The sequence below is a fragment of the Pseudochaenichthys georgianus genome, chromosome 1 (assembly GCF_902827115.2).
Source record: "Pseudochaenichthys georgianus chromosome 1, fPseGeo1.2, whole genome shotgun sequence".
NCBI lineage: Eukaryota > Metazoa > Chordata > Actinopteri > Perciformes > Channichthyidae > Pseudochaenichthys > Pseudochaenichthys georgianus.
Window position 1 is genome coordinate 17,288,320 of NC_047503.1, and position 13,911 is coordinate 17,302,230.

Consider the following 13,911-nt stretch of genomic DNA (forward strand, 5'->3'; position numbering starts at 1 on the left):
AAACATTCTCTCTGGGGTTGCAGCTTTTGTTGGCTCATATACACTGAAGACAGTTTTCGAATTGCACAACATGACATTTAAATGTTTCTCTATTAGCTCTGAAAAAATTGGGGTTTACATTATTATTTCCATTTGAAGTAGGCTAGTGTTAGTACTGGGCTTTTTGCCAATACAAATATAACATACTGTGTACACATTTTCCCGGGAGCATCACTGTCCAAAAAACTGATGCAACTGGGCGTTACGGACTACAAACCCCGCCCAAATGCCAGATCTAAGTTATCATTGGCCAGGAGGTCAGCGTGTCTCTGTCTTGATTGGCTAGTCTCGCTGTTCGTTGTTAGCACATTTTGGAACAGGGTAAAGAGGAAGCCACGTTGACACAGAAAGTTGTATTTGTTTTGTTTTCTATCGTCGGCACATAACCGTCCCGTCGTTGACTCACACTTGTCAACACAGAGCCGCAGCCGGAACATTTAGGTAAAGATAAATATGTCCCTCTTAAATTAATGTGTGTTATTTGTCGTTCATTTCAGCTGTGATAACTAGCTTACCTAGCCGGCATGCTAGCCTGTCGTAAGCTAGCTACGAAGTGCTATCATCCTTCATCTGCATAAACAAAAGAGCTAATGTTATCATCAACGGCTTGTTTACGAATATAAGACTGTTACAGGTTAAATGTATATATTATATTTAAATGCAGAAGGGAATCAAATAATCAGAAAGCTGTGATTATGTTGCTATAATATGGTATACTTTTGTTCTTGTTTGTTTTATTTGGAGGGTTTGGTTTGGGGTATTTATATCCTGTAAGCATTTTTTAAATTATCTTTAAATGGCTGACAAAAAATACATATCAAATACACAGCTGTAAATCAGTACATGAGCCCTTATCTCAGTGGCATTCCCATGGGTGCTGCCAGGGTGTCAGTAGAGGGGTTTCATCATTCCCTGTCTCGACCAGCTCCAGGATTTCCCCTCAGATTGCATCATCACTAGTTAAGACAAGAATGTCTCTTTGCTTTCAATGATAAAAAAAACTGGATTCACAATTAGTCAAAAGTAGAGATTTGAAAATCATATTACCATTTTGGTGGGGATTGGTCAATGTTTATTGAAATGCATAGCAGTCAGCATCAGCTTTCTGTTTTGACAGGTCAAAGGCCCACATCATCTGACAGGATGAGCGTTGGGTTCATTGGAGCGGGCCAGCTGGTTCACGCACTGGTGAAAGGATTCTCAGCTGCAGGTGAGGCCACTTTCCTTAATGTGTAATATTTGCCTGTATTAACTGAATCTTAATTCACTTAGTCAAATCCTACACCCATGTAAACTAATTCTGGCTTGAATAAAGTTACAGTCACAACAACACTATACACCAGGGGTGTCCACACTTTTTTCACAAGGGCCACATACATTACCTTATAAGTTAAGTTATTAGCTAGCAAAATCAATCAAAAGTAGGTCAATTATGCTTGATACTTGAATCTGCTTTAAGAAAAAAATAAACGGCATACATCCCAGCTCTCCAGAGAGTTTCATTTAATTTGTTAGCAGCTCATCCCTTACAACAGGAGCCCCAGATTGATTATCATAATAGGAAATAGGAAGGGTATATTTCAAGTTTGTTATGTATATAAGTTATTGGGCTTTTTTCTTATCAACTTAGATTTACTAGAACATATTTTCAAATGTAGTTGTCTTTATTTATTGTAAATTGGGCTTATTAACACATGAACACTACTGTGTAATATATGTTTACAGATATATTTAATAGGTACAATACAAGAAAAGCTCAAGTTTCATTTGTGGGACGTATTTAATTATACTTTTTGAATTTGCTGAGGGCCGATTAAAAATGTCCCACGTACCGCATTTGACCCCCGGCCGTAGTTTGGACACCCCTGCTATACACACATTCTTTGGATTGCCACTTATTTTTAGTTGTATTTTTCTTCTGTACCATATGAAATGTAAGGGTTTATCTTAAATGTGTTATTTCCCATCTCACTGTACATCCTCAACGCTTACTTCCTCCTGTCTCCATCCTAAGGTGTGATTGCCACTCATAGGATCACTGCCAGCTCCCCAGACTTAGAGCTGCCCACTGTATCGGGGCTAAGGGTGAGAATACATCTCTCCTTAGTTGTATGTGTGTGGGGTGTCTGAAAATGGAAATGGAAATATTTGTTCGAGTGTGCTTTTGTGGACATTTTGTTTCCCCTCATACTTCTTATAACCCTCTCTGATTACCATCACTGTCTTATTTTTCTTCTTCATCTGCAGAAAATGGGGGTGAATATGACAACTAGCAACAAAGAGGCCGTCAGTAAGAGTGATGTGCTCTTCCTGGCTGTGAAACCCCACATCATCCCCTTCGTTCTCGATGAGATTGGGCCAGACATCGAGGACCGTCATCTCATAGTGTCGTGTGCAGCAGGCGTCACCATCAGCTCCATAGAGAAGGTCAGTCGGCATCTATCACCATCATTCCTGCTCTGTAAAAAATCTGCTGTTTGTGTGTTTTAGAAGTTTCACTAGATGACTTAGTAGTGTGCTCTTTGTTGTATTGTTTTATCATTGTTGTTTATTATTGTGTTATCTTATAATTTGTTTTCCCTCTCTCAATCTCCAATTAGGTTCAATCAAGCTGTTCTGGCATGCTTCCAAACATCTGAAAGAAAGTTGTTTTACTTCCTGACTCTTCCACACACCTATCATTTGTTTCCTTTCGTTTAATTTCACAGAAGCTGCTGCAGTACCGTGCCGCTCCTAAAGTCATGAGGTGTATGACCAACACCCCAGTGGTGGTGAGGGAGGGAGCTACAGTGTATGCCACTGGGACTCATGCAGAGGTAAAAACGAGGGATTATATCAGTTAAAGATCTTGAATCTCCAGATAAAGATGTTACAATGTGTGTGTACAAAACGCAGCAAACTCTTACTGATATGTGCTGGGTCCAGGCTCAAGGGCGTATGGCACTCTCAACTCTTTCCAGGACATGCCGAGGCCCTGCCTGCCAGTAGCTTTGCCGATATCTGTGTTGATAGGTAATAGATTGAGAGCGGTGAATCAGCTTAGAAACAGGAAGCGCTCAAAAGTTTGTGCGAGTTTATCTAATTTAGCAGTGATTCCATGTCAGCCACAGCTTGCCACAACAAATCTGACTGATAGTGTATCTAACAAACTTAAACTAGCTTTATTAAATGTCAGGTCTTTGGCAGGAAAAACATTTTTAATCAATGATTTTATCACTGAGCACAATCTCAATTTTATGTTTTTAACGGAAACTTGGATTGAACAAAATAACAGTGCAGCTGTTCTTATCGAATCAACCCCTCCCAACTTTAGTTTTTATGAGTCAGGAAAGAATGCATAAGAAAGGGGGAGTTGCTATTCTGTTCAATGATTTCCTTCAATGCAGGAAGACATCTTATGGGATCTTTGCTTCTTTTGAATATGTGGCCCTTCAGCTGAAATGCTCCTCTCGAGCTCTGTTCCTAAATATCTAGAGACCACCCAAATACCGTGCAAGCTTTTTTGATGACTTTACTGAACTGCTGTCTATAGTGTGTATTGACTTTGACCGTCTAGTCATTGTTGGTGATTTTAACATCCATGTTGACAACCCCCAGGACAGAGGGGCTAAAGAACTGTTTTGTGTTCTTGATAACTATGGACTGACTCAGCATGTGACGGAGCCCACGCACAATAAGGGGCACACTCTGGACTTAATTATCTCAAAGGGTCTGAATATCTCTCAGGTTGTGGTGACTGATGTTGCACTCTCTGATCATTCCTGTGTTTTCTTTGAGAGCTCTATTTCTGTTCAAAAACACGTAACCACAAAGCGATATTTAACTGAAAATACTAGGGAAATGTTTACTCAGAATTTTTCTTCCACACATGCCCCTCCTCACAGTAAATGAGCTAGTAGATCATTTTAATTCAAAAATTCAAAATACTATAAATGCCATTGCTCCAACTAAGGTAAAGGAAGTGACTGGCAAGAAAATATCTCTATGGAGAAAGGCCATGACCGTGAAAACAGAAAAAAGAGTGTCGAAAAGCTGAACGTAGGTGGCGAAAAACAAACCTCCAATTCATTTTGAAATCTATAAAGAGAGATTTGGCTTTTATTATTTGGAATTGAAAATTGCACGACAGTCTTTCTTCTCTGACATCATTGCCAACAACAAAAACAACGCACCTGCCTTGTTTGCTACCGTTGACAGACTAACAAACCCCCCAGTGTCGGTAGCCTCTGAATTTCTATCCTGCAATGATTTGCCTCCTTCTTCACTGACAAAATTCAGAAAATTAGACAAGCAGTCAGTGCCTCTGCATCAAGTACAGCAAATGTTTTGTCCCTGTGTCCACTTAAAATAAATTCAAACACCATGACACAATTCCATCAGATCAATGATTAAAACCTAGAGGATATTATACAACTTCTGAAAGTTTGTATTTTGTTGGTCGAACGCACTTATTGTAAGTCGCTTTGGATAAAAGCGTCAGCTAAATGCAATGTAATGTAATGAAATCTTCCTCCTGCTGCCTTGATATTATTCCAACAGGATTTTTCAAAAATGTTTTTCATTGCATGGCCTCAGATCTACTTCATATAGTAAACACATCTCTTCACTCAGGGGTTTTTCCACAGGCCCTGAACACTGTAGTCATTAAACCGCTCTTAAAAAAGAATAATCTAGATTCTAGATGCTTCAGTAATGAACAATTACAGGCCCATATCAAACCTCCCATTTCTAGGTAAAATCATTGAAAAAGTTGTTTTTCAACAGTTGAGTAATTTCTTGCATTTAAATAACTGTTTCGATGTGTTCCAGTCAGGCTTTCGTCAATTACATCCATTCAAACACAGACAGTGGCAGAACTTCAGTGTTAGTATTATTAGATCTCAGTGCTGCGTTTGACACTGTTGACCACAACATATTACTAGACCGACTGGAAAACCGGGTGGGACTTTCGGCAACAGTTCTAAATTGGTTTGAATCCTACTTAAAGGACAGAAACAACTTTTGTTTCTATAGGTAAATACACATCTGAGTTGACAAATATGACATGTGGGGTTCCTCAAGGCTCCATCTTGGGGCCTCTTCTCTTTAACATCTACATGCTACCACTGGCTCAGATAATGAAAAACAACAAAATAAGTTACCATAGCTATGCGGATGACACACAAATCTACATAACCATTTCACCAGGAGACTATGCTCCAATTCTAACACTGAGTGAGTGCATTGAACAAATCAATGACTGGATGTGTCAGAACTTTCTCCAATTAAACAAAAATAAAACTGAGGTAATGGTTTTTGGAGCCAAGGCAGAACGTATAAAAGTTAGCGCTGAGCTTCAGTCTGCAATGTTCAAAACAACAGAGTCAGAAATCTAGGTGTAGTCATGGACTCTGTCCTGAGTTTCAACAGTCACATTAAAACAGTTACTACATCAGCTTACTATCACCTAAAGAACATATCTAGGATTAAAAGACTAATGTCACAGGAGGATTTCGAAAAACTTGTCCTTGCTTTTATCTTCAGTAGACTGGACTACTGTAATGGTGTCTTCACAGGTCTCACTAAAAAATCTATTCGAAAGCTTCAGCTGATTCAGAACGCTGCTGCTCGAGTCCTCACTAACACTAAGAAAGTGGATCACATCACTCCTGTTCTGAAGTCTTTACACTGGCTTCCTGTGTGTCAAAGAATAGATTTAAAAAATACTGCTGCTGGTTTATAAAGCTTTGAATGGTTTAGGCCCAAAATACATTTCTGACCTACTGCTAAATTATGAACCATCAAGAACTCTCAGGTCTTCAGGGACTGGTCAGCTATCTGTCCCCAGAGTCAGAACTAAACATGGAAAAGCAGCGTTTAGTTATCATGCAAACTCCCAGAAACCTGCAGGTCCGCCTCAACTCTTACTACTTTTAAATCCAGGCTGAAGACTTTTCTTTTTGCCGCTGCTTTTAATTGATATATTCACATCTTAAACTGCACTGTACATTTTATTATCTTTGCTTTTTAATGCCATTTTCTTAATGTCTTTCATTTTTGTAAAGCACTTTGAATTGCCTTGTGTTGAAATGTGCTATGTAAATAAACTTACCTTGCCTTACAAGATGCACAGAAAGGTAGAACTACACCTACAAAATCATTACCATCATGTTGTCCGCCTTCTTTCAGCTGGAGGATGGCAAGTTACTGGAGCAGCTGATGTCGAGTGTTGGATTCTGCACGGAGGTGGAGGAAGACCTCATTGACGCTGTCACCGGGCTCAGTGGCAGTGGACCAGCCTACGTAAGTAACCTCAGAGCTGTATGTTTGTCACAAAGGGATGTTTCAAATTAATAAAACATATTTATATAACCCAATATCTGTCTCTACAACATACAATATCCTTGGTTTTATGGCCCTTGTAGCTTCAAAGAAAAGTGTATGTGAGGTGTGATGCATACACCTATAATCTTAGTAAAAGAAAATCACTGGGTGAGCTAATATGTAGGAAATAACAACAACAGTCAAAACAATCCTGGGTATTAAATCCTCTGTTGTTTAGTGGTCTCTTTTTTTTTCTACATGTTTTGATGCTTGAGATCTACACAGAGGAAAAGGCAGTGGTCCCAATACATGATTTTTTTTTTTACAAGAAAGGTTTTTTTAGGAAATAAATATGCTACCCCAGCTGTGATAATTCCTTGTCTGGCCAAATGTGTGTTTTTATTGTTCCTGCTTTATAAAACTGTCACATCTAATGCCTACTAAGCAGGCAAAGGTGTGTAAGTGTTGAGAAAGTAAGGAATGATTGTGTGTGTGGGGTTTATCTCCTGTCTGCATAGAGCTTGTCCTTTTTAAAATCTTGGCTCAAAAGTGTTGAGCACAATTTGTCCAATCCTAGCTGTGAAGACAAAGTAAGATTAGAATGAAATGGTTAAAGGCTTGAAGCTAAATAAGAAACAAAGACTAAATTGTTGATTATTCTGACATTTTTATTTAGTCTGTTCAAAGATGTAAAGGACTTGCTGCTTGAAAGGAAAACAAACCTAAATGTTTGTGTGTGTCAACAGGCGTTCACTGCACTGGATGCTCTTGCAGATGGAGGCGTGAAGATGGGTCTGCCAAGAAGACTGGCTGTCAGACTGGGAGCTCAGGCCCTATTGGTCAGTTGGGTTTAGTTGTCTCTTTAGCTGTGCCTATTCCCATTGTCAAGTCTCCCTGATCTACTGGCCGTCTGCATATTTGGAGGCATAATACATGGAAGGATTCAGTGGCTGCTTTATTTAACACAACAAAAACTTCTAGTGTCTTACAATTGCTGATTTAGTTCACTAACAATGCAGTGAAACTCAACTGAAATTATTAAACCATGTATATGGACTGAAAAATATAGATCACATTTTTTGCAGGTGATTTGTTATTGCTGCTTTTTTCACAATGATTAATTAAAACGATATTGCTTAAACTCTTTAAAGGCAGCCCTATTTTGATCACATTTCTCCATTTGTCAAACTATATGACTTGAAATATTCACCTCACCAGCTGTCATTGTTGTCGTGGCAGCAGCTGCAGACTTTCTTCACCGACTCAGTGTGTTCAGCTTCCTTCTGCATTTTTATGAGCAATGTTCTTTGTGTTGCCTCTTTTTCAGCACAAAGCTTTCAGATGTTATTATTTGTTGTAGTCAGTTAATACTCTTGGTCTGGGTGTCTCCTCTGGTTTGCACGTTTGCCTGCAGGAAACACTCAGCTGTAGTTGCAGTCATGCTCGCCTAGTGTTAGCCAAGAAGCTGCCTGGAAAATCTTTTCACAAAAAAACCCCTTGTCTGTACATCAGATTAGATTTCATTTCTCGGATGAACTTTATTAACAATTGATTCTACATTACAATGCAAATGTGCACCACTCGCAGTATAATGATGACATAAGCACTTCTGTTGCTGAGGCTGCACCATGTATCAGCACCCAATGGCTTTGAAGAAGTAAACAATACAGTGTCCTTCAGATAACTCCTCAACTCCTTCCACTTTATTAAATGATTTGCCGTGTTCCTGTTTCTCCTCAGGGAGCAGCTAAGATGCTGCTGGACTCGGAGCAGCACCCCGGCCAGCTGAAGGACAACGTGTGCTCACCAGGGGGCGCCACCATCCACGCCCTGCACGTCATGGAGAGCGGCGGCTTCCGCAGCCTCCTGATCAACGCTGTGGAGGCGTCATGCATCAGGACGCGGTGAGAAAGTCGCACCTGCACATCCCATATCATACACTATCAGCAAGGTTTCACAGCTATTACAGTTCTCAAGATGCTGCGGATTACTTCTGTTACTTATTAATCTGCTTTGTTATTTTTTTCATTTATTTTCTATAAAATGTCAGAATTATCCATTGTTGAATCCTAGAGTGAAAGTTATTCTGGTAACCAAAATATTAGAAGCTCGAAAACCAGCTTTGAGATTGGCTGGATAAATGCTGCATTAATGATGAACTTCTTGCAACTCAATGATCAATCCAAGACACTTTTGGCACAAAAATGCTTTCTTTTCGTGATCAACTTCAAGGAAATGGTTCGCTGCTACAAAGGATTGATGTAGGGATGATTAAGGGGCCACTTAGAATGCGTTATAATTGTGCGCACGCAATGCAAACAATCAACTAAGCAGGTGCAACAATTGCGCTGCATATGAGAGGTTCAGTTTATTTGTTAAAATATTTGTACTTCAGTCTTTACATTTCTAATAGTGTGCACTTAGGCGCATTTTCTTTTATTTATAATTGAGACTTGTTTGAACTTCAGGATTGCATAGCAACCTAATGGGCTACTATTTTTTATTGAGTAAGACAAATATTGATTTCAAGAAACGGAAATGCATAGCATATGTGCTGAGAAGGCATAATATGATGTCCACTACAGGATAGACTTTACTCTCTGCATTAAGGGGAAAAACAATATGTGCGTATATCAACACATTGAATATTATTCAAAATCTAATATCATGCATTCGTAAAACGATTCTTTCTGACAAAAAACATTTAAATATTTTGGGCATTCAATTGCCTCTTGACCCTGTTGGTATGGAAAGTAACCCCACTGGGGTTCCTAACTCCAACATTGAGATGATGATGGCATATAACTTAAATGTCTGTCCTCCACTGTAACACACACACACACACACACACCACACACAACACACACACACCACACACCACACACACACACACACACACCACACACACACACACAGAGACCTCTATCTAAACGCTAGATCATCCCTTCCCCTCACAAGGGAGCTGCAGTACCTGGCCGACCAGGAGCAAATCTCCTCAGCAGCCATAAAGAAAACCACCCTGGACAAGGTGCTGCAGCAGCCCGGAGTCACGATCAGCGGAGCGGCTAACGGCAGAACGGGGCTCAACCTGTTCAACAACCGCGGCCCCAACGTCAAGAAGAATAACTGAGAACACAGAGGCAGGCTCACACTCACATCTCACAGGTTTATACACACATTGCCACTCAGGCAGGTGGACTGGTCACACACATCCAAATTACTTTACAAAAATGGCAAAATATTTATACATGCTTGAGTTACATAAAGACTGAAGACCTGTTACACTACAAACAGCGCAGGGGCATTCTGGGTGTGTTGCAGGGTTGATGTCTACACAGGCACACTCATCCAAATGCACACCGAAGAGCAAAAGTGGATTTACAATCTGCTGTCGGTATGTGTTTAACGGTAATGACCCAGTGGGCCATCATGGGATGCTGCTGCACAGATGGTTGCTGGGATACCATCAAGCTCTTAATGTTTGTCTTTAATGTCCTTTTAAACAGAGATGAAGCCACAATGTCAATCATTCTGTTCCCTTTTTTTTATACCAACAACAGTATTATGTTGTTAACAAAGACTGAGTATGGATTTTCTCTTTTGCTTGTTTTGATTTTCATATACAAAACTACAGACTTGACTGATAAAATAACTTCCCTGTTACAACAACCTTTCTAGCACATTAGGAACTTGGTGCCTTGGACCCTGGGACCCATAACATATGTTTCTCTTGCATATAAAGGTCATTCCAAGCTTTAAATCTTCTCTGATGTCCTCATCTTTCTCAAATCCCTTTGTTTCCTGTTTGTTATGGAAATGGTGGGTCTGAACCCCAACGTGAACTGTTATCTTGAACCTCCTGATGTTTTATGATATAAAGCCACTTTTTACATGTTCTCTTGTAAAGGGAAAGTCCTAAAAGAAATGCATCTACACAAAGAATCAAGAGTATAATGAAGATGTATTCATATAGATGTAGTCCATCCTAATTTTGTTTTTCGATCCCCATTATTTGACACCTTATGTATTTTTCTTTGTTTGGCATATCAACCAGAAAGTTGGTGTCGATATTAAAGAAGCAGAATTGAATATTTGTCTTCCAAAGTTAGTTTGTTCTGTATTTATTATCAGTCTGTTTTGACTCTATACTCTGACTCGACTCAGTTGTGTGGCTCCTATTTTCTCATTTGTTTTCCCCATCTTATTGTCTGTTTGTTTTAGTTTGGAGGTTTCCCTCAGCCCAGACTCATCTGTGAGTCATTAAGATCCACCCTGGCCTGCAGATGGCGCCAAATGACCCAATTGTACTTGTCTACAAAGATCAGGTTACCTACTTTACTTAGCTGCTGGTGGAGAACGACTTAAAATGGACCCAGGACCAACATCAAATATAACCACACCACCTCACTTATCGGTAAATGGCATTGGCTGTACTGCGCAGTTACACCCACTCCTCTTCCAAAACTCTCCAACAAGCGTATTGTCTCTCCTCCATGCGTCACTGCCTCCTGAGGCTGTTCCCAATCAGCTTCCTCTACATGCTGTAAAAAACAAAGGGTCAAATGTTGTTGTTTTTTCTTACTGGCCTGTAGATGCATTGTGATTGTGAACACAGTCCAATTTTAGAAGCTTGTGAGCAGGACATTTGACCAGTGAGTGGGATCATGGATTACTCTGCAGTTCTTCTCTTTTATTGGCGTTCACATAATTGCTATTTAACAAGTCCATGGGGGGCTGTTGTTGGTGGAAGAATAATTTTTATAAAAGTATTTAAAATTAAACCATTACAAAAACGTCGTACTTAAAAGGGACCTAATTTGATTTCGGGTGTCGGGGGAGTGTTTTGGAGGAAAAATCCCTAAGTAACACATTGACCCTGGGACCCACAGCATTTGAAAAATGTACGTGCTTGAGTTAGAATTTCAACTTGTTTATTTACAGTTTTGTAGTTTCGCCCAGTGGTTCTGAATCTAGGAGTCGGACCGCTCCGAAGGGTCACTATATAAATCGGAGAGGTGTAGATTGAACAGTAGAGTAGACCAGTTTTAATGTAAATGTTTTGCACTTCAAAGGGTTTATTCTAGAAGTTTAAGCAGCTTTAGCAGTTCCACTAAAGAAGAATCCTAACTAAAATGTCACAAGTCAGAAACATTTGGAACCACTGTTTATAATCTTAATCAGAAAAAGATTATTAAAGTGCTTAAGTACAGTCCATGAATAAATGTGACTCTCCACCAATGGATGCTGTGACCTTAGAAACGTAATATCATGAGTTTGAATTGGTGTGACAGTAGAGGACTGAAGTGTAGTTACATGTGGGTATGTTGTGAGATATCAGTTGCTGCAGCCGACTTGGAAGTCTGTGAAGACTCCCGTTCAGATATGTTGGCTCTTTCCTTCACTCCGGGCTGCTACATTTAGGATTAACAGATGCCACTTTGTGTCTGAAGGAGATAGGCCTGTTGGTCTATTCAGGCAGCACACAGGTGCATAATGGCGGAGTTAAAATGATGGAAGAAAAGTGGAGGCTTGTGGAGAGCCTTGTCCTCCATTATAATTGAACAATTTGTAGCTGTTGTAGGATTACGTTTATTTTCCTTTTAACTACACACACCAGTGTCCTTTGATTAAATTGCGCCCCGCATGCGCTTACCGCACTCGGGATGTTATTTGTGCGTGCAAAGGTTTTTCCTCCGCCACTGAAGTGTCTCGGTAATCCCCCTTTTATTGTGAAAGGTTATTCCCCGCCTGCTCCTGCCTCTGTCCGTTAAGATTAGCCATTCCTGGAGAGACTTCCATTTGCCTCTCATTATTAGACTTCTGTTACCTTCTGTCGGTCCGGCAGCTTTGAACAACTCTCCCCCGCCTTAGGTGAAGAGGATGTGCTCCGTGGCAATCATCCCGACACCGGCAGAGGGTCTAAAATGGCAGTTCAATGGCAGATAATCCTGAGTGGAAAGCGTGGACTGTATGTGTGTGTCTGTATGTGTGTGTGCTCCAACCCACCATGGGGTTTCTATCCACAGGTAGACCAGATGCTACCTGTCATCTCCATTCAGTCAATGTACTCGCTGACCTTTGCAGTAACATGGTTGTTTGGATATCGCATCGAGGCCAGGGGGAGCACAAGATGAGTGAAAAGATGGAAGGAATGTTTTTTCTTTTTTTTCTCCTCCATCTCCATTAATCCCCTCAAAAACTAAGAGACAGGCTAAGAAAGAGATGTTAGTATGCACTTCGTGTTCAGCATTTCTCTGTTTCACCTTTTTGTGTGTGTGTGTGTGTGTGTGTGTGTGTGTGTGTGTGTGTGTGTGTGTGTGTGTGTGTGTGTGTGTGTGTGTGTGTGTGTGTGTGTGTGTGTGTGTGTGTGTGTGTGTGTGTGTGTGTGTGTGTGTGTGTGTGTGTGTGTGTGTGTGTGTGTGTGTGTGTGTGTGTGTGTGTGTGTGTGTGTGTGTGTGTGTGTGTGTGTGTGTGTGTGTGTGTGTGTGTGTGTGACCCAAGCACAGATAAGATTTCCGGGCTGATAAAGTATCAGCCTTGTGCAGCTGTCAGGTGAAACGGTCACAGAAAGAGGAAGCTCTGAACGTTGCCACACGGTGGGTGAATGTGCAGTATGGGCTTCCCCTCATGCCAACATGCAGTGTGGGCGACATCACAGAGGACACACAGTACGGTCCTAATGCTTATCCAGGAGTCAGACATGCACTGTGGAGTGAGTGGGTCAATATTGTACCTCTCATATTCAGATCTTTTACTCAGGTGAATGCATCAATATAAGTAGCTTTACTTGTAATAATATCTTATTGATAACCTATTTTAAAATAATATTGGATTATTATCACTGTCTATTTACATAAAAGAAAGCATTTTATTGTTGCATCTAGTCAGTGATCCACTTTTCACATATTCGTTGGGCATGTCATGTTTTATAAAAATGTATATATATTATTACTTTGATGCTGTTGAGTAAAATTACAATAAGTACAACCATAATTTAGTGCCCAACATACTCAAAAGTACTTCAAAAATGTACATATTACTTTCCACCAATGCCTCTGTGTTTGTGACAGTTTGACACATCAAGAGTCTTTCAGTGGATGAGGCTTCTGTGACGGACTATTGAAAATGCTCATTATGCAGAATGATTGATGCATTCATTTGTAAGCAGGTAAATGTGTGGTTAACTCTCACGGCGTTATTTACTTTAATTGGGTAGCCTAATCCATAATAATACATTTGTCATAATATTTGTAGTTACAATCTGAACCTTGGACTGGGGCTCTTTTCAATTAAAACTGCTAATCCTGGAATCTCCAAATTCCAAGCTCACTCTAATATGATTACATTTGGGCTAAATATAGGCATTTGGGGAGAAAACCCCCCCCCCCCACCAAATGCGAGTTGTATTTGAAAATGTAGCGTCAGTTTTATCATCCTGGCGGAGATTTACTCTGCAAAGTCAGAGTGGAGATACCAGTCATTGAATATGTAATACAGGCCGTTTTTCATAAACTCAGATGCATTATCCAGAAATAGGCTGCTGATATTGGTTGAGTGCTTTCTTGTCTT

General features: G+C 40.2%; 1 protein-coding gene across 1 annotated transcript; it reads left to right on the top strand.

The window, feature by feature from the left end:
- Window positions 1-327: 327 nt before the first annotated feature.
- Window positions 328-10,431, top strand: LOC117458999 (pyrroline-5-carboxylate reductase 1, mitochondrial-like). The gene is made up of 9 exons (XM_034099850.2): window positions 328-480; window positions 1,157-1,249; window positions 2,054-2,124; window positions 2,287-2,466; window positions 2,748-2,855; window positions 6,208-6,321; window positions 7,089-7,181; window positions 8,083-8,246; window positions 9,301-10,431. The coding sequence occupies exons 2-9, from the start codon at window positions 1,183-1,185 to the stop codon at window positions 9,470-9,472; spliced, it is 969 nt and encodes a 322-aa protein (XP_033955741.1). The 5' UTR covers window positions 328-480; window positions 1,157-1,182; the 3' UTR covers window positions 9,473-10,431.
- The last annotated feature ends 3,480 nt before the right edge of the window (window positions 10,432-13,911 follow it).

Coding starts and splice junctions, on each gene's coding strand:
- LOC117458999 (XM_034099850.2), top strand. CDS start 1,183: ATGAGCGTTGGGTTCATTGGAGCGGGCCAGCTGGTTCACGCACTGGTG. Junction 6,322..7,088: donor GTGGCAGTGGACCAGCCTAC/GTAAGTAACCTC, acceptor GTGTGTCAACAG/GCGTTCACTGCACTGGATGC. Junction 8,247..9,300: donor GCGTCATGCATCAGGACGCG/GTGAGAAAGTCG, acceptor TCCCCTCACAAG/GGAGCTGCAGTACCTGGCCG.